Source organism: Entelurus aequoreus, linkage group LG04 (genome assembly GCF_033978785.1).
Source record: "Entelurus aequoreus isolate RoL-2023_Sb linkage group LG04, RoL_Eaeq_v1.1, whole genome shotgun sequence".
Lineage (NCBI taxonomy): Eukaryota > Metazoa > Chordata > Actinopteri > Syngnathiformes > Syngnathidae > Entelurus > Entelurus aequoreus.
Window position 1 is genome coordinate 18,787,969 of NC_084734.1, and position 24,856 is coordinate 18,812,824.

A 24,856-nucleotide genomic window follows, 5' to 3' on the forward strand; every position below is an offset into this window, starting at 1 on the left:
AAGCAGCTTTACGTTCATTTTAGTTTAAGATAATACTGATTGAGTAATTTACATTAATTAGAATCAAAACTCAGAGTGTCATAACATTAAGGGATATTACATTCATTGTAAGTAGTTTGCAAAGATGCTCTACACACTGTACTCGACATTTGCAGCTTAACAAGACATAACAGCTCAGTTAAGCACAACCAAAATATGTTGCCAACTAGTATCTTTGAAAAACAACACAAAAGAAAACCATTCCCTTTGGAAAAAGAACATTTATTATTTTTCAGTGTGCAGAATTAGACATGGTTAATCAGGCCTTCCAGATAACATTTGGCCATTTGATGACTGCGGAGGATGTCGCTGCACAAGAAGACGTTTAATCCAGCTGTAAGGGGAGAAAAGCAAAACCAAATGAGATTTAAGCAACATTGTAGTTTGCAGAAGTGGGTAGAGTACCCAAAAAATTTAATTAAGAGTACCGTTACTTTAGAATAAAATGACGGAAGTAAAAAGTAGTCATCAAAATAATTGAGTAAGAATTCTGTGAAAAAACTACTAAAGTATTGAGTAACTTCGGATTTATTTAGTAGTTATTTTTTTTATGGTTCTTGGACCACAATTGTAGTTGTGAGCATGTGTGTAAAACATAAAATTAATTAAAAATGTACTTTAACATATTTTCTCTAGTTGGAAGTACAATTCCTGTAATGTTAACCTTTCTACTGACACAGATGGCAGCACATGTAATAATTGTTATTTTTATTAGTTTGAAAGTAATCAAACATTTTTTGCTGCCTTGTCTGACACTTACATGTCACTTTTTAGAGTCAGTATGTTTCTATGTACCTAAATTAGTCTGATTTGTCAAATAATTCAGTTTCTTCTATTTTCACAGCTACATGTAAAGTTGTGGTTTCCATGCTCTTGTCTCTGTGATGATAGCCATATGCAGTGTGCCTCTAGTACACTAGGGGGCGATTGTGGTCACTTCAGCTTGTTTAGCTATGCTAGATGTAAATACCATATAAGATCATGCTAAATGCTAATAAGCCAGGGCTAGTTATTTTAAACAGATAAGCACAACATCCCACTGCTTTTTGATGTTGTTGGCAATGTTTTAATGTGTTTAAATGATACTTGTGGTTATTAAGATCATCAGAGAACTACAAAAAGATTGTTTTTTTAGTCAACTGTTTTAAGAGGATTCTGTTCAGCAGTTCTCACAAACATCCAGGATGCGGTGACGTCATGCCACATATTTAAAGTGTTTTTAGGAATATTCTGATACTTTCTGAAAAAGTTAGTAAAGCTCTATTTTAACATCCATCCATCAATCAATCAATCCATTTTCTACCGCTTGTCCCTTTCGGGGTCGCGGGGGGTGTTGGAGCCTATCCCAGCTGCACATATACTTTAAAAATACTGACCTATTTCAGCTTCCTATAGCTGTACTTTGTGCATGTTTGATTGGTGAAATGGAATCAAACATCACTACAGTTTACGTTGGATTGGCGAAACAGAGTCATGTGACAGTTCCTGCCGGAAGCAGGGTTGCTGAGATACTAGGGGTGTAACGGTACGTGTATTGAATGGTTTCGGTACGGGGGTTTCGGTTCGGAGGTGTACCGAACGAGTTTCCACAATAACATTAAGTAGCCGCCTCCGCTTCCTTCTGTCTCTGTTAGTACTACACAGCATCCAGCATTGTCCCACCCACACAACCATTTGATTGGTTACAAACAGAGCGGTAACAGCCAATCAGCAGTGCATATTCAGAGCGCATGTAGTCAGTGCTTAGCGTTTAGCAGGTAAGCATCAGGCAGCGGACTCTCCCCAAATTATAATAAACACCTCCCAGTCAACTACTATTAACGTCACTATGAGCCTGTTGACCTTATAGAAATATAAAAGGCAGTTCAGCTCGCTCGCCGTCCTGGCTTGAGGTGAAGGCTAATACGCTTTTGGCGTAACGTTAGCTCATTTTGCGGTGTGTGTGTGTGACGGAGAGCAAAGCCCTGTCTGTCTGTTATTTCACTTTACCTTTTTCTGTGTTGATTGAGCTGTGTTGAAGCAGCAAAAAAGGACATTATGTTAAATGACGAGTTTCTGTCTGATAGTTGATTTAATAATGTAACTGCATCATTAAGCCTACATGAACTCCATGGTGTTCAGGGATGAATAGTCTCTCCTATTGCACCATTTTTTTCAGCTATATTTACATTAATCATTAGAAATGCAGCAGCTTAGTTTTGAATGGCAGGGTCCCTGCTATCACATGTATGGCTGCAACTAACAATTAATTTGATAATCGATTAATCTGTCGATTATTACTTCGATTAATAATCGGATAAAAGAGACAAACTACATTTCTATCCTTTCCAGTATTTTATTGAAAAAAAACAGCAGACTGGGGCCACGTTCTTTCAACTTGTCAAATAAAACAAGGAAAATGTTACAAAAATGCACACTTTTGACACCCCTGCTATAGATAAAAAATTAAATCTGATAAATCTATCGATAAAAAGCAGAGCCTGACGATGCATGCGCGTTTATCACAACTCTCTCGCTCTCTCTCCCCCTCTCTCACGAATGCTGCTGCACGCACAATTTGTTTTGTTTTTAACCTTCTTAACCTTGAACGTACATTGAAAATTCACGCAACCCTAACTCATAATGCCGGACATTTGAGGCATTTAAGAAACACCGCCCGGACAGCCCCGCAAAAGAGGACGTATGGTCAAGACCTAGCCCGATCGCATGTCCTCTTTTGCTAGCATGCTAGCAGCTAACGGGCTACGATAGACTGACCATACGTCCTCTTTTCACCGGACATGTCCTCTTTTGCGGAGTTGTCCGGGCGGAGTTTCTTAAATGTCTCAAATGTCCGACATTTTGAGTATTGTTTACACAACGTGCAGTACGCTACTTAATATGTCCGTGTGGAAACTCGTTCGGTACACATCCCCACCGAACCGAAACGGTTCGATACAAATACACGTACCGTTACACCCTTATTATTTTGATTATTGTTTCTCAGTTGTTTGAAAATGTTGCAGTGTATAAATAAAGGTTATAAAAAAATATATATAAAAAAATGTAGCCTCAGCGCATGCGCATAGCTCTAACGAATCGATGACTAAATTAATCGCCAACTATTTTCATAATCGATTTTAATCGATTAGTTGTTGCAGCCCTAATCACATGTTGATAAAAATATAACATTTACATAATAAAAATCAACTACAGGCTTCCCAAATGCTGTAGTAAATTAAGCATTATGATTTGACTTTAAACTGTTTAATGTTGCACTTTTTATATGTAGAAGAAAAGTTTTGTCATTGTATTTAATCTGAGCAACAACTTGAGGCAGTTTAATGTTGATTAACGTGGGCAGACTTATTACAGTGTTCCCAATGTTAAAAGGATAAAGCCATTGTTTACAAGTTTGGTAAATAACCAAAAAATGTATATTTTGTTGTTTTCTTACTGTACCGAAAATGAACCGAACCGTGACCTCTAAACCGAGGTACATACCGAACCGACATTTTTGTGTACCGTTACACCCCTATGAGATACGAATACATCTTTGAAAGCCTTAATCAATAATTATAATGAAACTCACCGTAGCGGAGAAAAGTAGTGTTTCTTCTTCTCAAAAATTTTAAGATTTAAGATTAGTTTATTTCAAAGGGGACAATGCAATTTCATAAAACACATGACTAGACATGGTTAAAAAAGCCACAATTAGCCAGAAGGCTAGTTTTCAGCTGTAGTCCCCTGGCCATGATGTAAAAAAGGCAGTAAAATTACAATTTCATCGAAAGAGAAAAGGAAAAGAGAGAAAAAGAAAAATACCCCACCAAAACCGGCTCATCTTTTAGTGTTGGCAGCTGTGGCCACATTTTCAATTTTTTTGTATGTTGTGACCTCCTCAGGTACTGAGTTCCACACATTTGAACTCCTTCGTTCTCAAGACTGGACTGTGTACCTTATCTCCTTTTGCACTATTTTTCTTTCTTTTCTTCCTATAGCATATTTAGCATATTTGTAGACTGTCACACTGATACTGGAGTTGCTTTTCAATCTCAATGTACCCAAGTATGGTGACAATAAAAGGCATTCTATTCTAGTCTTACTAACCAGGCCGACTTTCTGAAAGAGCTCCTGCACAGAGGAATATAACAGTCACCTCTGATTCTCATGTAAACGTAAAAAGTATGTTACATTAACTACTCGGACAAGTACAATTTCTCCAAAAAGTTACTAAAGTAAATGTAACAGAGTAAATGTAGTGCGTTACTACCTCTGGTATTTGGACAGTAAAAGATGCACGTAGTAAAGCAAAGTTTGCGCACCTCTGCAGTGTTGAGGTTGCGTTCTTGTAAATCAGGAAAAACATACATTTACATAACTATATATATAACCATTTGAAGTGGGGATGATACTTGCCTTGATGAAGCCGATGTCTTTGGCGTACTGTCTGAAGCACTGGCGGCACATGTTCAGTCCGTATTTGCGGATCAGGCCATGTCTGTTCGAGCAAACCCGGCTGGAGGAAGACAATAGTTTAGAAGCGTCATCACTAAATCTGCTATTTACGTAGCTTCCTTAGCATCAACGTTAGCACGCTAGTACCAAGTGAGCCACAACATAACGAATAAACACATAACTTCATCTTAAAGCACATAAATTGTCTAATTTTACCAATTTAAAAAGGGTCTACTGTCTGTATCTTACGATGTATGTACGGTAAGATAACTTGTTGTAGCCTATTGTATGGTTACAAAGATGCTAAGCCGGGCTAGCGGCTAGCACAGCCGCCATATTGATTCCGGTGGAGTCTCCATGCGGTACTCGTTCGGTTGATCATTTTAACGACGAAGGGACGCCACAAACATACCCTAACTGACCCTATATGCAACACAAACAATCACAGAGCACAACAACAACGGGACTGACCAGGATCGAGATCCCTGACCGAACTTTCTGGGGTGACTCCAGTAGAGCTGCTGATGGCCCATCTTGTCTCTTTCGCTCGAGCGTCGGAAAGGAAGACTGCCAGGGGCGCATGCGCAAATGAATCATTCCCAGCCTGTTTCCTCTGAGAGATTGCTTTGCGCGCCCTCTAGCGACATGGAAGATCAAATACACATCATTATAAACTGCATTTGATTTACGACATTCATCAATTAAACAAACGGAATGAGTTGTTTCCAGCACCGTAAGGCTCGCTAGGCTGAAATTAGCTTCCAATTTAAATGGTGGGCGATACTGATAGTCGACACCTATCAGTCGAGGCTGAGCCTTTCCCAGCTGCACTGACTGGACAAGTCGCCATCTCATTGCAGGGCCTTGTGTCACATGTCATTAGATTAGATTAGATTAGATTAGATTAGATTAGATTAGATTAGATTAGATTAGATTAGATTAGATTATTTAAATGGAGACAATGCAATTTCATTAAACACATGACTACACATGGTTAGAAAAAAGCCAGAATTAGCAGGCTACAAATACAAATGTGATATACATGATGATGATGATATATAAATAAACGCGTATTTGTAAACAGATTTTTGAGATTTGAATATAAATATGCTTGATTTTGTATTTGTATTTGTATTGAATTTGCATATGTTGATCGCTTTTTTGCTTTTGTGTCGATGAGACATTCCTACCACAAACCAGGGGCCGTACTTATCAAGCTTCTTAGAATTACTCCTAAGAAGTCTGCTAAGAGTTGACTTAAGAGTAAATAAATTCTTCGCTGAAAGCTGCACTTAAAAGTTAGTTATCAAGCGTCTTACTCACACTTTCAGCGAAGTGTAGGACTGAATCTTAAGTGTCACACTCAGAGCTGAATTACGACATTACTATGTGCCGTAAACGGAATTTTAGGTGACGTCATTTCTGTGTCCATAGAAATGACCAATCACGGAAGGGAATACCTTGTCTAAGAATAAAGAAATATCTTGGAAATATTTAAGTGGACAATGGGAGTGTATATTTTGACAATAAACTACAAAATAATACAAAACAAACTAGTCCCCGCCGGCACTCACGCTACCGCTCCCTCTCTTCTCTCGCCCACACACTCACTGACGTCACTCACTTCACGGCCACACACATACGCTACTCTCATAACATTTTCTTTCCAATTCATTAATTAGGCAACTAATTTGAAACTGGTGTGGGTGGCTCTATATATACTAGCCCACTGCAGCCACATGCAGAAATCAACAAGGAATCGAAAAGTATTAAATCTGTGACAAAAATAATACCCGCTCTGTCTAAACGATACCGTTTGATCAGCTGCTTGTCATCAAACAAATCCAGGACATCGTTACGCTCCCTGAACGTTCGCGCACGTCTCTCTCGCCTCAGTGCCATCCCCTGCTGGCAACTCCTAACCACTTAAGACACCTCTGAAGGTCTCTTAAATATCGTGGAGAGTAGGAGTGATTCTTAGACTTAAGAACGTTGATAAAAAGCTTTTATTCTTAAGTTTGAGAGTAGGACTCAATTTCGCAAATTCTCAGGACTTAAGTGCAAAATGGCACTCTAAGAAGATTGATAAGTACGGCCCCAGATGCATAAATAAATGTGACCTACACACTCCCCTGAACAACCAGTAGAGGGCACTGCAGCCAGAGCGGTCTGGGTCACAGAGCATTATATGCATTATATGCAAAATGCCCGGAGTTCTTTTCACAAAAACAATCCACGTCTTTACAGAGAGAACGCAAAACGGGCCTGAGCTATCTTACCTTAGCGTTGCATTAGCTAATGCTAATTTATCCAGTTAATCTGAAAGACCGTGGTAGCAGTTTATTTTGTTGTATCAATGCCGTTTAATGACCTTGTCCCGATGTAGATACTGATCTCTTATCTGGCTGCAGTGCCCTCTGCTGGTTGTTCAGGGGAGTGTGTAGGTCACATTTATTTGTGCATCTGGGGCCGTACTTATCAAGCTTCTTAGAATTACTCCTAAGAAGTCTGCTAAGAGTTGACTTAAGAGTAAATAAATTCTTCGCTGAAAGCTGCACTTAAAAGTTAGTTATCAAGCGTCTTACTCACACTTTCAGCAAAGTGTAGGACTGAATCTTAAGTGTCACACTCAGAGCTGAATTACGACATTACTATGTGCCGTAAACGGAATTTTAGGTGACGTCATTTCTGTGTCAATAGAAATGACCAATCACGGAAGGGAATCCGTTGTCTAAGAATAAAGAAATATCTTGAAAATATTTAAGTGGACAATGGGAGTGTATATTTTGACAATAAACTACAAAATAATACAAAACAAACTAGTCCCCGCCGGCACTCACGCTACCGCTCCCTCTCTTCTATCGCCCACACACTCACTGACGTCACTCACCTCAAGGCCACACACATACGCTACTGTCATAACATTTTCTTTCCAATTCATTAATTAGGCAACTAATTTGAAACTGGTGTGGGTGGCTCTATATATACTAGCCCACTGCAGACACATGCAGAAATCAACAAGGAATCGAAAAGTATTAAATCTGTGACAAAAATAATATCCGCTCTGTCTAAACGATACCGTTTGATCAGCTGCTCGTCATCAAAAAAAAAAAAACATTGTTCCGTTCCCTGAACGTTGGCGCACGTCTCTCTCGCCTCAGTGCCATCCCCTGCTGGCAACTCCTAACCACTTAAGACACCTCTGAAGGTCTCTTAAATATCGTGGAGAGTAGGAGTGATTCTTAGACTTAAGAACGTTGATAAAAAGCTTTTATTCTTAAGTTTGAGAGTAGGACTCAATTTCGCAAATTCTCAGGACTTAAGTGTAAAATGGCACTCTAAGAAGCTTAAGTACGGCCCCTGGTTTGTGGTAGGAATGTCTCATCGACACAAAAGCAAAAAAGATCCACATATGCAAATTCAATACAAAGACAAATACAAAATCAATCATATTTATATTCAAATCTCAAAAATATATTTACAAATACACGTTTATTTATACAAATTCTCGATTTATTTGTATGTCACATTTGTATTTGTGTATTTAATATTACATGCATATGTATTAATATCATATTGATATGTATAAGTTGATGTGAGACAATTCTACTTCCATAAGCAAACGCCATTTTTACAAAATAAATGGAGTTATCAATTTGTCATTGAATTGACACATTTTGCCACTTAACACAAATGTCACTCAAGCTGTCCAAAGTCCGTAGTTTTAGTTATGCTAATCAAATAGAGACTTACATTCTGAACTTTTATACACTTTTTAGCGGAGTAAACTCACTGAAGCACCCGTGTCACACTTTTACTCAAAGCTTCAATTAAGAACCATTAGATAATGTCACATCTGTGTTGTTTTTTGACATTATCAAAACAGAAGATACATTAGAGAGTTACAATATTAGTGCATCCATTTCTAATACTATAATAGATTTTAACATTTTACAGCATTTGATTTTTTTATACTACTCAGTTGTATTTTAGTTTGAAAATAATGGAATAAATAAAATTTGCATCAAAGCAATTTTAATCCTGGATCACTTTTTTTTTTGCAACAAGGCTAATTTGACAGAACCTTTGTGAAAATACAACAAATAGCATAAAAGCTACTTGAACAATTTAAGCAGTGTACAAACTCACACATGCTTTTTGTATTGTTATGTAATATTCATACAAGACTTCATGCAACGTTTGCAAGTTGTTTGAAGGTTTTTCTTTTTTTATTATATTTGAAATGTTTCAGCACGGTTACAGCAAACAAAATGTCGTTTGTATGCCATCAGTGTCATTTATCAGGACTTAGTGTTAACTATTTTTAAAATATGGACTTTGATTTGACTTCAAAGTGATCAAGAAAAATTGTAATTAATAAAAAAACATATAAAGTACCAATGATTGTCACACACACACTAGGTGTGCTGAAATTTGTCCTCTGCATTTGACCCATCCCCTTGATCACACCCTGGGAGGTGAGGGGAGCAGTAGACAGCAGCGGTGCCACGCCCAGGAATCATTTTTGGTGATTTAACCCCCAATTCCAACACTTGACGCTGAGTGCCAAGCAGGGAGGTAATGGGTCCCATTTTTTATAGTCTTTGGTATGACTCGGCTGGGGTTTGAACTCACAACCTACCGATCTCAGGGCGGACACTCTAACCACTAGGCCACTGATTGTTTGGTTAATTGAGTTTTTTCTCTAGAAGGTTGCAGAAGTTGGGTGTGAACTATTCATCCTTGCAGGTGTTGGTGTCTGCTGGAATGGATTTCAGTCTGAGGTCATCTCCTGTGCTCATGACGGTCATAAAGGTATAGTATGAGGGTTGAGTTCATGCGCCCTTTGATGATCATGTAGGTGAGGTTAAAGGTCATGAAAAACATCATGTACTAAAACAACTTTTTAATTGACAATTATATGACAAATAGTTCCATACATGAGCAACAGAATATTGTAGAAAGTGAACTTATTGGACTGAAGGGGGGCGCAAGCTGCAAACAAAGATGTTTATTAGATCTTCATCACATTGCCCATGATGATTTTTGTCAGTCAAATATTGGTGGAGGTCATTAGTGCCAATCCGGCTCCGCCCTCTCAAAATGATGTCATATGTCAGACATGAAAAAGTTATACAAGACTACTTCCTCTTCCTGTACTTGTTCCCGCCAACCGCCCTGGGCCGGCCCATCAGCTTCTTCTTGTTGAAGACGTTCTTCTTTCTGCGCAGCGTCTTGGCGTCGCGGTCGTGGATCCAGTCGTCACGTTGACTCTCCCACTTAAGCTGCTTGATGCCTGTACATCACAGGAAGTATCATGAGATCACTTTCTGCTGCTAGGGAGTTTTCGCAATAAGAGTTCAGAAGACGCCATTAAATTTACCCGCTCTGTCAGTGTTGGCCATGGCGTTAAGTCCGATGTTGTCAAACTTGGCGCCGGCGTTGTCGTCCAGCAAACAGCCAAACTGACAAAACAACATTTTGTTCCATTTTGCAAGATCACACTGAATGATTTTTGAGTAAGACCTGTCACCTCCTGAGCAGCAGCAAACATGGTTGTGTCTTTCTGTCCTTTCTTCTTCATTTTCTTTGCTTGTTTGGAGCCTGCGAGGAATAGGAAAAGAAAGGATGAAGAAATTGTTTGAATTTATTTATTTTCATTCCAAACAAAAACAAACCTAAAGTTCTAGAGAAGTCCATCCCTTCCGTCAACTTCCTTTTGACCGCCTTTGAACGCGATGGCACCTTAGCAGCGTCTACGTCTTCATCTGAGGACAATGTTCCCAAAGACATCACGTTAAACATGACTGCTAAATCAACTACTTTAATGTCAACTCACCAACATCATTGTCGTCTTCTTCAAGCTCTAAAACTGTGAAACATTAATTATTAAATTATTAGCTCATAGACACGATGGAAGGACAGATTAGTACAAAAAATCTTACAGTCTTCATCGCCATCCTCAGAAGCATATCCTCCTTCAAGATCCATGAAAGTTCCTCCTTCGTCCTCCAGCTCCTCTCCAAAGTCTTTGTCGTCCATGCTGCCCAGAGACACCTCTTCATCATCCAGGTCGTCCATGTCTGAGTCGTCAGAGTCGTCCAAGTCTTTTTTTCCTTTTGTCTTTTTGCCACTCGACACGTTCCTGACGCGTAAACAAGACCTGCAGTTAGCCGGCGTGATACAAGTTAAGCCAACCTATACTGGGACTCAAATGGTGCACTTAGTATTTTGTAGTGAGCAGTGATGAACACATATCACCTGCAATAGTTGCCACCTTTGCTACACAGCGAAAGAGACTGACTTGAAATAATGGAGCACCTCACGGTGATACAGGATTATAACCGGAAAAAGAAGGTAAGTATTGTGATGCCAAAATGATTCCCGGGCGCGACGCCGCTGCTGCCCACTGCTCCCCAAGGGGATGGGACAAATGCAGAGGACAAATTTCACCACATCTAGTGTGTGTGTGACAATCATTGGTACTTTAATCTTAATCTTTAATCTTATATGAAGTAAGTGTACAAAAACAGTAATAGATTCACCACACTCAGGAAGTAAGTACACAGTGTACTCTAGGGGGGTCCAAACCTTTTCCACGGAGGGCCGCATTTACTGAAAAATGAAAGCAAGTGGACAGCCACTTTGGTACATTAAATATGACTTTTTTGTTTAAATTATTCAATCAGTAAATGTTTAACTATTCAATCAGTAAATGTTTAACTATTTGGAATACTTATTTATTTATTTATAGCTCATTAATTGGTATGTTGTGTCGATCAATAAAGATATTCACGAAGTGGGACTTCCGTTTCAGGGTTAAGGGTGACACTGCCAACATCAGCACGGCGGCTAATCTTAGCGCTACTTTATCTATAATGGGTTATACTTGTATAGCGCTTTTATACCTTCAAGGTACTCAAAGCGCTTTGACAGTATTTCCACATTCACCCATTCACACACACATTCACACACTGATGGCGGGAGTGCTAACCAGCACCCATCAGGAGCAAGGGTGAAGTGTCTTGCCCAAGGACACAACGGACGTGACTAGGATGGTAGAAGGTGGGGATTGAACCCCAGTAACCAGCAACCCTCCGATTGCTGGCACGGCCACTCTACCAACTTCGCCACGCCGTCCTCACACTCAGGGCTACTATATTGGGTGAAAGGGGTGTCAAGGTACTTATATTGTTGTTATTTTATGTTTGGAGGGCTCTAATTAGTTTTAATAAATACTCAGAAGGTCCTCAACTTTTTGTTATGCTCTAACTATGAACATATTTGATTTTGTAGCAATAATAACATCCATTTTTATTTTATTTTTTTCATTTACCACAATCAGGCCTGGAACCAATTAGCCGTGATATATGAGGAACGACTGTACACCGCATTAATTACTAGGGATGTAACGGTATACATTAGTGTTTTTCAACTTTTACTTTCTGAGAAGCAGTGTCCTCTGCAGTGAACATTTTTTATATCAGTTTGGAAAATGGAAAAGTTAACTCACATTTTAACTTTTAATAATGTAAATACCTCACAAATTTATGTTTAGCTTTGCTAGCTTTAAATATAATTTCTGGGTGATGGTTTATCAAGTAGCTTAGGTGTGCAGTGTGTGCTCCCAGCAGGTGCTTTCCTTAGGCACAGTGCGCCGTGAGCAAGTCTGTTTTGGCTTGGAACGCTCCAGACGAACGTGGTGCGCGTTATTACTTTTGCCAAAGAGGTGCCGCACTGCACAGAGGATTGTGGAAGTTTTATTTAATTTATTTTCAAACTACCCAAAGCAAAAGTGCCAGAAAAAACTACACTAAACAAGTTTTTGTTTGATACTGTCACGCATCCAGGCATCATTGTAAAAATTTTGAAACCGCAATATCTATAATGCCATTACATCCCTATTAATAGTTGATTAATTGAATTTCATTGGTGCCATCATTTGGTGTTTGCGATCCAGTAGACTTCCTGACAAAATCCCAAACATATTTGCAAGTGGCTGACGGTACTTTTTTGTGCAAATTTATAAAAACGCTTAAAATTCAGCTATAAAATCCAGCTATAAAATCAAATATCTACTGGATCCCATCTAAAATGACATTCTACAATTCAAGGGGCTATCCTCAATAAAAAAATTATGAAAATGATTGCCACGCCCACTTCTTAGATTTCTGGAAGTCTTCTAGAGAATCTGCTTTGTACTTTTTGACCCCCCTGATACACTTGTTGAATTGACCAGATGCAAGTATTCCATTTGAGATATAGCCTGAAAGATGACTTAAACTCAAGCTAAGCTAAGCTAAGACCTGCTCCTAAGAAAAGCTCACCCTGCAAAGTCCAAGTCCTCTGCTGGCTGTTCGGTGAAGTGCGACTCTCCCTCACAGGAATCTGTCCAAAAGTGCAAAGGTGACCAAAGGCCCAAAGGTGACCCTAACCCTAACCCAGCAACAAGAAGAAATGTGCTGTCAGAAGCACAAACTGACTCACCGAGGATCCTCTCAAACTCGTCATCATCGACATCCTCCAAGCTGTCATTGTCGTCGTTGTCTTCTCGCGGCCGACGAAAATGCTTCTCCTGCAGACGCTTCTTGAAGAAACTGATATGTGGAAAATATTCACTTGAGCACATTCTGAATTTACTCTCATACGTCTTAAAGGGGAACTGCACTTTTTTGGGGAATTTTGCATATCATTCACAATCATTATGTAAGACAACAACACATGTTTTTCTTTTTTAATATGTATTCTAAATATTAAATAAATGCGATCAGAAATCGCTTACAATGGAGCCTATTGGAGTCGCTCGATTCTGCAATAGGTGACCGGTGCAGTGGATGTCGAGTGGATACGGTTAACAATGTGAGAGTCCAGTCCATAGTGGCACTTACTGTACATGGTCTGCTGTCATTAGCATGCCAACTGCTAGAATGATTCATAATCCTCGCAAAGAAAAAAGGGATGGACCCAAGCATCTTCCACGAGCAAGGAATCGATGAAGCATCTTACCAATCGATGTAATCATAGGCACACACGCTAGTGATCACAGTGCCGCTATAAATAGGTCGTCTTTGTTAGCGCTTTTAACAATATCACTAATACTTTGGTAATATTTAAGTCACAAAATATAAATGGAGTATTGTTGGCGCTTTTTGGATGTTCTTTTGGGGTGGTTTGGGCGGAATAGAGGACCTCACAGTGGCTCTGCTGTAACAGATTTATTTACGAATTACAATGCAATGAAAAAAAATACATCCGTCGTCATGTCTTTCAAAATTATTGTGAAAGATAGGCAAACATTTTTTATAAAAAGTGTAGTTTCGCCTAGACAAAGTTCTAATAAAAAAGATTCAGGCAACTCACCGATAAAAGAAGATTTCATCCACAGGAATCTGACTTTCTTCTTTGGACACAAAGTCTTGGCTGTTCACTGACAGGGAAACAAAGTTTGAAGTATTATTATTGGAAAAGTAGAGCACACAAATTATGAACACTTTAATTTACATATCAAAAAGTTGTTTGTTTACATCTTACCTGCCACAGGCCTCACAAATGAGTGTGATCTCTGTTTGTGTGAAACCACCGCAGTGTCCGTGTTCTCTACAACACATCATCATATTCATTAAACTGTGTGTGCGTGTGTGTGTATGTGTGTGTGTGTGTGAGTGTGAGTGTGAGGGCTTGTGCGTCTTTACGTTTGCCTTTCAGCTGTTTGGGGTTTCTGAAGACAAATCTGTCCAGGAAGCGAATGAGAGTGAAGTCCTGAAGGGGGTCTCCAGAATACGTAATGAAGTCATCCTGGGGACGTAAAGTCGCATTACGATGGTTATGGTATCAATTTGGATTAAGACCATGAAAAACAATAATACAATAAAACAATATTACAAAGACATTAAAGTCAATAAAATATTCACCTGCAGAAGTGTTTTAGCAAAGAGTGACACTGACGGGTGAAAGTGCAGCGACAACTGAGGAAGTAAAGAGGAAGTAACATCAAAGACAACAAAGATGGAGGCTTCAATTAAACTACAATATATTAAAAATCATGTTTAATAAACACTTTTGTCTATCAACATTATTATTACTTTTGAATGCTGTCTAAAGATGAGACATCCATGCAGACATCAATATTCTGATCAATAAATAATAGTAATATACTACAACATTGCTAGGTAGTACTTATAAGTATAAAAGTGTAGCGCAGTAGACTCCATTGTTACTTTAATAGTATACACACTACAATTTGTAGCACTACATAATTACTTAGTAGTACGCACACTACAACTTGTAGTACTGTTTTTACTTAGTAGTACGCACACTACAACTTGTAGTACTACGTTATTACTTAGTAGTATGCATACTACCCCTTGTAATATTACATTGTTAATTAGTACACACTCTACAACTTGTAGTATTACATATTTTTTTAGTACACACACCACAACTTATAGTTAAACTTTATTACTTAATAGTACCTTAAGGGCATTCAATCGATCGCAACTGAACTGTTTGGTTTGTGTTAGAAGACGTTTCGCCTCTCATCCGAGTAGGCTTCATCAGTTCGTGCTCATAGACTTAGATTGGTCAGATCTAGTCAGTAGATCTGACCACTCTAAGTCTATGAGCACAAACTGATGAAGCCTACTCGGATGAGGCGAAACGTCTTCTAAGACAAACCAAATAGTCCAGTTGACCTGGATGAAGGAGAACATTCATTGACATACTAAATAGTACACACCAATCAACTTGTATTATTGTGTTATTACTTAGTACACACACTAAAATTTGTAGTATTATGTTTTACATAGTATTACACACACTACAATAGTAGTGTAGTTACTTTTTACTTACAAAACTTTGAATAATGAACTTATTCAAATAATTATAATTTCTAATTCAATAATTACCAATCAAAGATAAGCAATACGTGTGTGTGTGTGTGTGTGTGTGTGTGTGTGTGTGTGTGTGTGTGTGTGTGTGTGTGTGTGTCTCTTCTTACTCGCTGTAGTTCCCACAGTGTGCTATACTCTGCACCACAGAAAAGTGGATTCCTGTTCAGCGGATCATATTTCTGCATGTGCTTTACGCCTGTACACACAGGAATTAATGAGTGGTGATGACGATGACGGGATGTGGCCAAAGGTATGGACCTTCAAGGTTCCGGTGATGGACCCATGACGACGCAGGGTTGGACTCCTTTGGTTCCGCAGCTTCTTGCGGCTTGTCTGTGTCAATGAAGCGCTCCTCTTCATCATCATCATCTTCTTCAGGAAGGTCTTTGAATTCTTCTTCAGCGTCCTAAAGACAACACAGCTTGTTCAATGCGGCCACTTGAGGAAAATCAACATCTTTTATTTCGAAAGGACCACATACCGTTTCCTGCTGCAGCAGCATCTTCAGGCCCGGCTTGGCCTTCATGACCTCTGACACCAGGAAGAGAGCACTGCAGGCAAAGTTGGCGCCCTGCTCGGCACTGACTTGCAGCAGACGCTTGACGAAGGCTTTGATTCGCCGCAGCACGATGTCTGCTTTCAGAGACTTGTAGAGAAGGTTCAGGAACATGTTCTGTCTGGACGACATTGACAGGCCGGGATCCAGCATCTTCCTGTGGAGAAGACGAGGAACAGAAGCTCCTTCATCAGAGACAAGTGTCGACATTGCGGCGTAAAAGATATTTATCGCCAGCGATAAATAGCACCCTGTGCTGGTATTGGAACTACACAAAGCTATTTTGCCGTGAAAATTGATGACTAAAACAAGGCTGGAATGATCAAAGACAAAAACATTAACAAATTACGACTGGTGCTGGGAGTAAAAGGGGCAGGGCCAGTACCTGTACAAGGCCAGGTAATAGCGGTCGGAGATGCTCTGCTCAGCGTCCATCACTTGGAAAAGCAGCATTAGCGCCTGCACGGCCGTGTTGAACCTCACCATGTGCACCACTTTGAATAGCGTGTCCATTTGCTCCTTCACCTTCTCGTCGCCGGTGTTGGCGTACGGGTACGCCCGATTGACACCCGACAGCAGCACACTCAGCATCTTGGAGTCCACGTCCTTCTTCTTGACGCAGATGCGGAAGAAGGAAAAGTAGATGCCGATGAGTTTGGCGGCCAGCTCGGCCTCGTCGTGGCTGAGGCGCACCTGACTGAGGAAGCAGACGGCATAGTACTGAGCCTTGGCGCTGATGTTGGTGCGGAACATGAGGCACTCCACCTCGCAGCAAACAACTGCTTTCATATTGGGGTGTTTGTGAAGCAGTGTCTCCAGTAGGTGCGAAGCCTTCGCGGCCATCTTGTACTCGGGGTCGCCCACCTTGTTGACCAGCTGGACCAGCAGCGCCCTCTCCTGTTCGGGCCGCGAGCACAGCAGCTCGTGGGCGGCGGCCAGTGCCTTAACCTTGGTGGCGGCCACGGTGTCGTGAGCCACCTCGTCCAGCGCCGCCACAAACTGTGCCACGTGGTGCTTCAGCTGGTGCTCGAAGTACCACAGGATGAGCCGGCGATCGCGGGCGTCGCGGTTGCCGCTGGCCATTTCCTCCAGCTTGTCGAAAGGGTGCTGGTCAAAGGGGCGGAGCTTTCTGTTCTCAGGGAGTAGGTCGGAGAGGAGCAGCTCTTTCAGAGTGTCAAGAGCCATCAGGCTCATCCTGCGACTGCCCTTCTTCTTCACCATGGACACCAGGCTCTCCACGTGCTCCAGCATGTGCACCGGAGCGTCCTGGATCAGAATCGTCATGGCCGCCATCCTGTCTGCCAGCACGCCGGAAGAGACCACTGTCTTCATCCAGGCCAAGTTGGCTCCTTTCTGCAGCTTCTTCTTGCTCTTGAAGAGCTCCACGTCGGCCTGAAAGAGCTGCTGGGCCAGCGTCTTGTACTGCATCACCAAGCTGGGGTCCTGTGGGGCCGACGAGCCCTCTGTGCTATAGTCCATGTTGTGCCATTTGTCGCCGGGTTTGATCAGCAGGACTATCCTGCGCTGGAACTCAAACACGTTTTGTTTGACTCTTTTCGCCGGAGCAGCTTTGGTTGTCTTCTGCTGCTTCTCTGAAACCCTCACCAGAGAGTTGCATGTATTTTCCTCAACAGAACTCTTTGTTCTGGACCTTTTGCTGGCGTTCTCTGAAATTATATTTCCCTCAGTTTTGTCTGGCAGGATCTGTTTGTCAGCTTGCCCCCGAATGCCTAATGAAGCAATGAAGTTTTCCAGTTCTCCTTCCTTCAGGTCGTCTATGGCGCCTTTTTTTCCTCCGTCTACCAGCTCTTTGGAAGTGTCCAGGTTGCACAGGAGTGTGAAGTCAGCCTGCAGACAAAAACTTTTATTACTCATTTAAAATTGGTGTTGCCAAGTCCGTTAGCGACTTTGAGCTTGTTTTTTTTTTTCAAAGTCATTTGCAAATCTAGTGAGTCACAGGTTACGTTTTTTGGGCTTATTTTTAAACTAGTAGTAGCATATTTGGGCGTGCTTTTCTGTCTGTGTAGTAGGTAGTTTCTCTTTTTTCCAGCTCCATTTCTTAGGTTTCGTGCCCACGTAGAACATCGAATCAGCACACCCCCAAACAAATACTTAAAGTGCTGTTTGCAACAGTTTTCAAAGCAAAAACTATAACAAAAACGCCAAAGGCGAGCTTATGTTACCATTAGTGGTTTTAATACAACACATTTGTCTTACGGTTGTCTATATACTTCACACAATTACAAAGCTTATGTAATAATTTTTTTTACCGGCCTCAATAAAATGATTGGTGTTTACGGCTGTCACTCACTCTGTCTCGTGAAAAGGTATGCGCAGGGAGCGTGTGCACACATACAAAAGCAGTCCAAGGGAAGCAACAATTTGCAGTCCTGTTGTTATGATAAAATATACATTCAATGACATCTCACGACTATCTATCCAAATAGCTATTATTTGCTAATGCCTAACAATACCTAGAGCTAATACACGTGCATGTGTAACGTATGTACGTAGTTACGTCATTATCCTAGAAGCCGTAAGAGGGCGGGATATAATGCTTAAAATACATTGGAAAGTTAGCGCCCTCTAGGCATATGTGTAAAAACAGCCCGTTAATGTATGTACAGTAGAGATGGCGTTATGGCTCTTTAAAAGAAGACTGCGTTCTGCATCGTTTCTTTCAAAAAGCTGTTTAGAAAACTGTATTGGTGCTATAATTGTACTGTATTAGGCCAGTTTTTATTTTGGAAACAATCACTGACAGTTAGATTGGATCAGAATATTTCAAACGTACACACCCCACCAATATATACTCTATTTTTGGGAACATTTATGGAATGTATTTGGCTTGTGAGTTATTATTAACATTCCATAAGGTGGTGCAATATTAAGCCAGCACAGTGGCACAGTGCTTCACAATACAAAGGTCCTGAGTTCAATCCCGGGCTCCGGATCTTTCTGTGTGGAATTTGTATGTTCTCCCCGTGACTGCGTGGGTTCCCTCCGGGTACTCCTGCTTCCTCCCACCTCCAAAGACATGCACCTGGGGATAGGTTGATTGGCAACACTAAATTGGCCCTAGTGTGTGAATGTGAGTGTGAATGTTGTCGGTCTATCTGTGTTGGCCCTGCGATGAGGTGGCGACTTGTCCAGGGTGTACCCCGCCTTCCACCCGAATGCAGCTGAGATAGGCTCCAGTACCACCCGCAACCCCAAAAGGGACAAGCGGTAGAAAGTGGATGGATTGGTGCAACATTGGCGTCTTTGAGTTTTCCCCCGTCTAAAAAAACTTCATGGCACAATTAAATGTATACACCTATAACATTTGTATATTTACAACAAAACTAAAAAAAACAGGACATGTCTGTGCACATTTGTCTTGAATTAGGATAGTTCTTCTAAAATAGTAGGGGGTGCGCTGTCAGCGGGGCGAGCGTGACATCCAGGAACATGCTTTTTTTGCCGTAGTAAAAGCGTATGTAGCGCTTGGCTTCACTGTGAATACGGTGGGAGACAAGTGAAGACTGATGTGTTGTTTTCTTTAATGTTAATAAGGATACAATGTCATGCAGACTGAGGTGTACTTATAACATTTTATGATAATTGTGTTTGTATAGTAAAGTAATAAAGCTATCTATATTTTTCACAATGCCTGTTGGACTTATTTTAGTCTTGTTTGTTTCATAGCGCTGGTTTCTTGTCGCTCTAACGAGATCTGGGAAACGGCTTCTCTCTGAAGCGGAAAAATCCATCCACTTTCTACCGCTTGGCCCTTTTGGGGGTGCTGGAGCCTATCTCAGCCTTTTGGGGGTGCTGGAGCCTATCTCAGCTGCATTCGGGCGGTAGGCGGGGTACACCCTGGACAAATCAAAAGTGAAAAAGTATATTTCAAGTACACTCTGAGTACATGTATGCAAAGATTACCTTACTATTAACGAAGCCTAAACATGACATTATACATGTTATACAGTAGGTTTGGTTAATTGTTTTTGTTTGCGGATGACTCGGCCCTGCTGGTATCCAGCAAGGACAAGTCACAGGTGGAGAAAATCCTCAGTGCTGAACTCTGTAGAATTTGCACCTGGCTCGCTGACAACAAGCTATCAATACACTTGGGTAAAACGGAATCCATCCTATTTGGGTCCCACATCAACTTTAAGAAAGTCAGTGACTTCACTATAAAAGTGGGTGACATTGTTATCACAAGGAAGGATGAGGTCACCTACCTAGGTTCCATTCTAGAGGCTAATCTTTCCTGTGATAAAATGGCAACCAAGGTAATCAAAAAGGTCAACCAACGAATGAGATTTCTCTACAGAATCTCCTCTCTGGTCAACAAAAGCACCATGAAGATTCTAGCGGGAACTCTCGTTCAACCCTTTTTCGATTACGCATGCACCTCCTGGTACCCTAGCACCTCCAAAACCCTCAAATCTAGACTCCAAACATCCCAGAACAAGCTAGTCAGATTACTTCTAGACCTCCACCCCAGATCACACCTCACTCCTACCCACTTCTCCAAAGTGGGCTGGCTCAGGGCGGAGGACAGAGTAAAACAACTTGCACTGAGCCTAGTCTATAAAATCCGCTACACCTCCCTGATACCGAAGTACATGTCAAACTACTTCCTTAATGTAAATGACCGACATAACCACAACACCAGGGGGAGCTCCACTAACCACGTTAAACCCAGATTCCGAACTAACAAAGGTCTTAACTCATTCTCTTTCTATGCCACATCAATATGGAATGCACTCCCAACAGGTGTAAAAGAAAGGGCATCTCTATCCTCCTTCAAAACCGCACTAAAAGAACACCTCCAGGCAACTACAACCCTATACTAACACGCCCCCTTCCACATAATACCTCTTTGGATTATAAATAATTAAATAATTAAAATAATATATAAAATAAATAAATAAATAATTTAAATAATCAAATGTAAACAAACAATCAAATGTAGACACTTTTTTTTATACTTTCTGATGTCCACTACTTGCTATACATATCCTACCAAGTCAGTCCTACACTGTTTCAATATCCATTTCTCTGATGATGCAATTGTTGATGCTGATTGTTGATGACTGAAGTGTTGATACCAACCAAACCTAACCCCCTGCCCCCCCACCATATCCCACACCCCGGATTGTAAATAATGTAAATAGTTCAATGTATATACTCTGATGATTATCTTGTGTGATGACTGTATTATGATGTTAGTATATATTTGATAGTATTTGATAGTATATATCTGTATCATGAATCAATTTAAGTGGACCTCGACTTAAACAAGTTGAAAAACTTATTCGGGTGTTACCATTTAGTGGTCAATTGTACGGAATATGTAATTCACTGTGCAATCTACTAATAAAAGTTTCAATCAATCTCAACTCACCCGAGTACCACCAAGCAGCAGAACTTCCTTCAGATTGAACTCGTCGTCCCCCGTCTGGTCTTCATCGTCGTCCAAGTCTTCATTGTCATTTTCGCCGCCGTCTTCAGGCTCCATATCGTCTTTTAAGTGATGAATTGGCATTTTTTCAGCCGCTTTTCTTGTTTTGCTTTTCTTGTTTTTGGCCGCCATGCTACTGCCGCATGAGGGAGAGAGGACGCACAACCCGGAAGTGGGAGACGTACGTCCGGAAGTCGACTTGTTCCTTAAAAAAATATTTGTAAAAAGAACCACACAAATATTACAATATTGGACATAATAATAAATTGTAAATATTATTTGTTTATTTTGATTCTGCAAACTCTAACACGATTTCGGAGATGTATTTCATCCAATCGAATTTTCCGGAAGTACGTACCAGTTTGTCGAATCAGAAGGCATGTTGTTTTTACGACTCCCTAATTAGTTTTTCAAAATAAAATAGTTACTGGCAAATGTGCAGAGCAGTCTATTTTTTAGGGTCTATTTGGTTAAAAAAGGTTAAATTGACGTAATTTAACTAATTCAAAGTATAGATTCTCATATTTTGATGTATTCAAACCCTAAAATATGAGAGTGGGCAGTTGTACAAGTACTCTTACTGTGAAATAATATCCAGTCTCATTCCAGTCCCCTTGAATGTGTTAGCATTAGCTTATTGCTCGCCCACTATTATATCACACGCCATCTTACTTACATGACTATTTAAACGTGTGTGCTACCAACTAAAACAATCGTCTTTGTCAGTTTGTTGTCTTATTGACACACGTGTCGCTAATGCTATGCTAACGCTCATCTTGCCGTCAGAGAAGGTTGCTGAATGTGTTGAAAACATAAGCACTTAGGAGATGTTATTATTCATTGTATTCAGTATGTTTGTTGACACTTAATAAGAACAATGATGCTTCTTCGTGCTGCCAAGACACATCATTTGTCCACTTTGATTCATTCTGTCAGTCCAGCGGCAGCAGGTAAGATACATGATTTGATATTTATAGATAACTGTTATGTTTTGTCATTGAAACTTGACCCTACCCGTTTAATTTGTATTGTTGATAAATTGTATGTGCCCAATAGTACTTAATTAAAATTAAAAAAAATAGTGTCCAGATGTACCTGATGTTGTGACGGGTAAATTTATAAAATCATGCTGTGTTGTCATGGTGATGGCGAGCAGCGCCACGCAGACTTCAGTATACATCTTCTCCAGAGGACAAGAATGGACCATCCATGCTGCGACACCTGATTTCCAAAATTAAAGCCACCGGTCCAATTTCTGTTTCTGAGTACATGAGGGAGGCGCTCACCAACCCAGTGACGGTTTGTGACGTCACTTTCCCCCCCCCCAAAGAGACAGCAGGCCGCTCACGGTTGTCGTGTGGTCTCAGGGTTACTACGTGAGGAACAACATGCTGGGAGCTGAAGGAGACTTCATCACGTCACCTGAGATCAGCCAAATCTTTGGAGAGGTAAGAACACTTGTAACATGACCTCAACATCCGTTCTAACACCTTCTCCGTCATACAGTTGCTGGCCGTGTGGGTCATTAGCGAGTGGATGGGGGCGGGGCGACCTAATCAGCTGCAGCTGGTTGAGCTCGGACCTGGAAAAGGATCTTTGGCCAGCGACGTTCTTCGAGTACGTTTTGGATTGCTCTGAAAGCTGTTTTTCACTGGTGAACCTTCATTAGGGCATTGTGCTGCTTGTGCAGGTTCTGGGTCAGCTCCAGTCAGTGCTGGGCGGGGCTTCGGTGTCGCTCCACCTGGTGGAAGTGAGTCCTGCTTTGAGTCGCCTCCAGGCCCAAAGTCTCACTGGGACCAGGAGCCAGGAGGCAGACAGCGAGGATGACCCTGTTTACCGCCAAGGCCGAACAGACGGCGGCGTGCAGGTGTCTTGGTACCGCTGCTTAGAGGACGTCCCCCGTGGTATGACACACTGTGACGCTCTATGACACAAACGCTTTGAAGTTGATGTCTTTATGTCTGACGGTTCAGGCTTTAGCATCTTTCTGGCTCACGAGTTCTTTGACGCTCTTCCCATTCACAAGTTTCAGGTAGCAAGAAAAAGTGCCATTGCTGGTTCTCCCACCAGGGGGCACTACAGGTTTCTAATGCTTCTTCTTTGGTGGCAGCGCACCAAGAGAGGCTGGAGAGAAGTGATGGTAGACATCGACCCGGACAACCCAGGTCAGCTGAGGTTTGTGGTGGCGCCGTCGCCCACGTTGGCGTCAACCACGTTGGTGCAGGTGAGTGTCTGCTGGGTCATGTGACCAATCCCACTGCACGGTTATTCCAGCTGAAAAGGCAATTTCTACACACATTTCCTCCTAGTTTTATTATTGACATGTTAGTGTGTGTCAGGCGGATGAAAGGCGGGATCATGTGGAGGTGTGTGCAGAGGGCGGAGTCATCATTCAGCTGCTGGCCCGTCGGGTGGCGGAAGAGGGTGGGGCTGCACTGATCGGCGACTACGGCCACGATGGGACCAAGACAGACACGTTCCGAGTAGGAAGATGATGTCACATTGGAACGTTGAGCTCTGATTGGCTGTGATGTTTTTTGACATCTTCCCACCAGGGGTTTAAAGGTCACCAACTCCATCAGGTCCTGACAACTCCGGGCTCGGCCGACCTCACCGCCGACGTGGACTTCAGCTACTTGCGCCGTGTGGTGGGAGGAGGCGTGGCCTGCCTGGGACCTGTCAGTCAAAGGACGTTCCTGAAGAACATGGGCATCGACACGCGCATGCAGGCGAGTCCGCTTGTGACACTGGTCCTTGGAAACACGGCTGAAGGTGTGCTTTTGTCCAGGTTCTGCTGAGGAACTGCAGCGACTTGACCACCAGGCAGCAACTGATCAGCAGCTATGACATGCTGACCCACCCCGCCAAGATGGGCGAGCGCTTCCACTTCTTTGGCCTGCTGCACCTTAGCCGCTTTGCCAAACCCAAGACGGCCACCGGGCTCAAGCTGGAGAAAAAGAGCCCGGCTCAGCTTCCTGTTGCTGGATTCACTGACATGAGCTTCTCTTGATCAGGTCAAACAGAACCTATAACAGACACTGTTGAGGAAACATAAACAGAACAGGAACTTCATGAGGACATATGGAACTTTTATGACACTTCTTGTAAAGTTAAAGGTCATGAAGCAGGTGGAGAAGATTGATTGAATTCCTCAACGTTGAAGAGGTTTGATAGCAGCACGCCAACACAGAAGAAGAAGAAGAGTCCGACAAACAGCTTTACAACTTTGTGAATCAATAAAAAATGCTTGGCCGTCAATCTGCTGTCTCCATGGTGATGATTTCCCAAGAAGCCACTAGGAGTCCTCGTCCATGTGGTCCAGGTTGGGGGAGGAGATGAATTGTTTAGGGTAGCAGAGATCTCGCTCGTCAGCGTACTCCTCCCAGCGGCAATCGTCGCTCTCGTGCGTGATGTAGCGCTCGCCACGCTGTGTCTCAAACTCCCGCAGGTCCAGCCAGGTGTGGTAGTCCTGCGGGGACGGAT

The 24,856-nt window shown here is 41.7% G+C and overlaps 4 protein-coding genes across 6 annotated transcripts in view; 1 reads left to right on the top strand and 3 right to left on the bottom strand.

Moving 5' to 3' along the window:
- Positions 1-240: 240 nt before the first annotated feature.
- On the bottom strand, positions 241-5,181 carry LOC133647760 (small ribosomal subunit protein uS14). The gene is made up of 3 exons (XM_062043454.1): positions 4,948-5,181; positions 4,438-4,537; positions 241-373 (listed from the first exon to the last, which is right to left on the bottom strand). Exons 1-3 carry the CDS (start codon positions 5,007-5,009, stop codon positions 365-367), a joined length of 171 nt encoding a protein of 56 aa, XP_061899438.1. The 5' UTR covers positions 5,010-5,181; the 3' UTR covers positions 241-364.
- Positions 5,182-9,367: 4,186 nt separating this feature from the next.
- On the bottom strand, positions 9,368-23,012 carry LOC133648356 (CCAAT/enhancer-binding protein zeta-like). 2 transcript variants are annotated; one of them, XM_062044374.1, is made up of 18 exons: positions 22,469-23,012; positions 21,317-21,578; positions 16,307-17,769; positions 15,847-16,078; positions 15,624-15,771; positions 15,473-15,561; positions 14,388-14,441; positions 14,169-14,271; positions 14,008-14,073; positions 13,837-13,903; positions 12,964-13,073; positions 12,804-12,864; positions 10,422-10,621; positions 10,316-10,348; positions 10,155-10,244; positions 10,010-10,080; positions 9,860-9,941; positions 9,368-9,772 (listed from the first exon to the last, which is right to left on the bottom strand). In XM_062044374.1, the coding sequence occupies exons 2-18, from the start codon at positions 21,503-21,505 to the stop codon at positions 9,618-9,620; spliced, it is 3,213 nt and encodes a 1,070-aa protein (XP_061900358.1). In that variant the 5' UTR covers positions 21,506-21,578; positions 22,469-23,012; the 3' UTR covers positions 9,368-9,617. The 2 variants fall into 2 exon arrangements, with proteins under 2 accessions (XP_061900358.1, XP_061900357.1); XM_062044373.1 differs by lacking the exon at positions 22,469-23,012 and adding an exon at positions 21,732-21,769.
- Positions 21,828-24,640, top strand: LOC133648358 (protein arginine methyltransferase NDUFAF7, mitochondrial-like). Of its 2 annotated transcripts, XM_062044377.1 has the most exons (10): positions 21,828-22,323; positions 22,530-22,672; positions 22,741-22,821; positions 22,880-22,990; positions 23,064-23,277; positions 23,347-23,405; positions 23,484-23,597; positions 23,713-23,856; positions 23,929-24,102; positions 24,162-24,640. In XM_062044377.1, the coding sequence occupies exons 1-10, from the start codon at positions 22,251-22,253 to the stop codon at positions 24,381-24,383; spliced, it is 1,335 nt and encodes a 444-aa protein (XP_061900361.1). In that variant the 5' UTR covers positions 21,828-22,250; the 3' UTR covers positions 24,384-24,640. The 2 variants fall into 2 exon arrangements, with proteins under 2 accessions (XP_061900361.1, XP_061900362.1); XM_062044378.1 differs by lacking the exon at positions 22,530-22,672 and having other exon boundaries at positions 21,829-22,323; positions 22,704-22,821.
- LOC133648357 (serine/threonine-protein kinase D3-like) overlaps positions 23,334-24,856 on the bottom strand; it is a 31,897-nt gene continuing 30,374 nt past the window's right edge. Inside the window, exon 19 of the mRNA XM_062044375.1 lies at positions 23,334-24,842. Coding sequence (XP_061900359.1) covers positions 24,669-24,842 — 174 coding nt within the window. The 3' untranslated portion in view covers positions 23,334-24,668. The remainder of the gene's footprint in view (positions 24,843-24,856) is intronic.

Coding starts and splice junctions, on each gene's coding strand:
- LOC133647760 (XM_062043454.1), bottom strand. CDS start 5,009: ATGGGCCATCAGCAGCTCTACTGGAGTCACCCCAGAAAGTTCGGTCAG. Junction 4,538..4,947: donor GGTCAGGGATCTCGATCCTG/GTCAGTCCCGTT, acceptor GTCTTCCTCCAG/CCGGGTTTGCTCGAACAGAC.
- LOC133648356 (XM_062044373.1), bottom strand. CDS start 21,754: ATGCCTTCTGATTCGACAAACTG. Junction 15,772..15,846: donor TGCTGCTGCAGCAGGAAACG/GTATGTGGTCCT, acceptor TGTTGTCTTTAG/GACGCTGAAGAAGAATTCAA. Junction 9,942..10,009: donor TGTTTGCTGCTGCTCAGGAG/GTGACAGGTCTT, acceptor TTGTTTTGTCAG/TTTGGCTGTTTGCTGGACGA.
- LOC133648358 (XM_062044377.1), top strand. CDS start 22,251: ATGATGCTTCTTCGTGCTGCCAAGACACATCATTTGTCCACTTTGATT. Junction 22,822..22,879: donor TCAGCCAAATCTTTGGAGAG/GTAAGAACACTT, acceptor TCCGTCATACAG/TTGCTGGCCGTGTGGGTCAT. Junction 23,406..23,483: donor TTCCCATTCACAAGTTTCAG/GTAGCAAGAAAA, acceptor CTTTGGTGGCAG/CGCACCAAGAGAGGCTGGAG.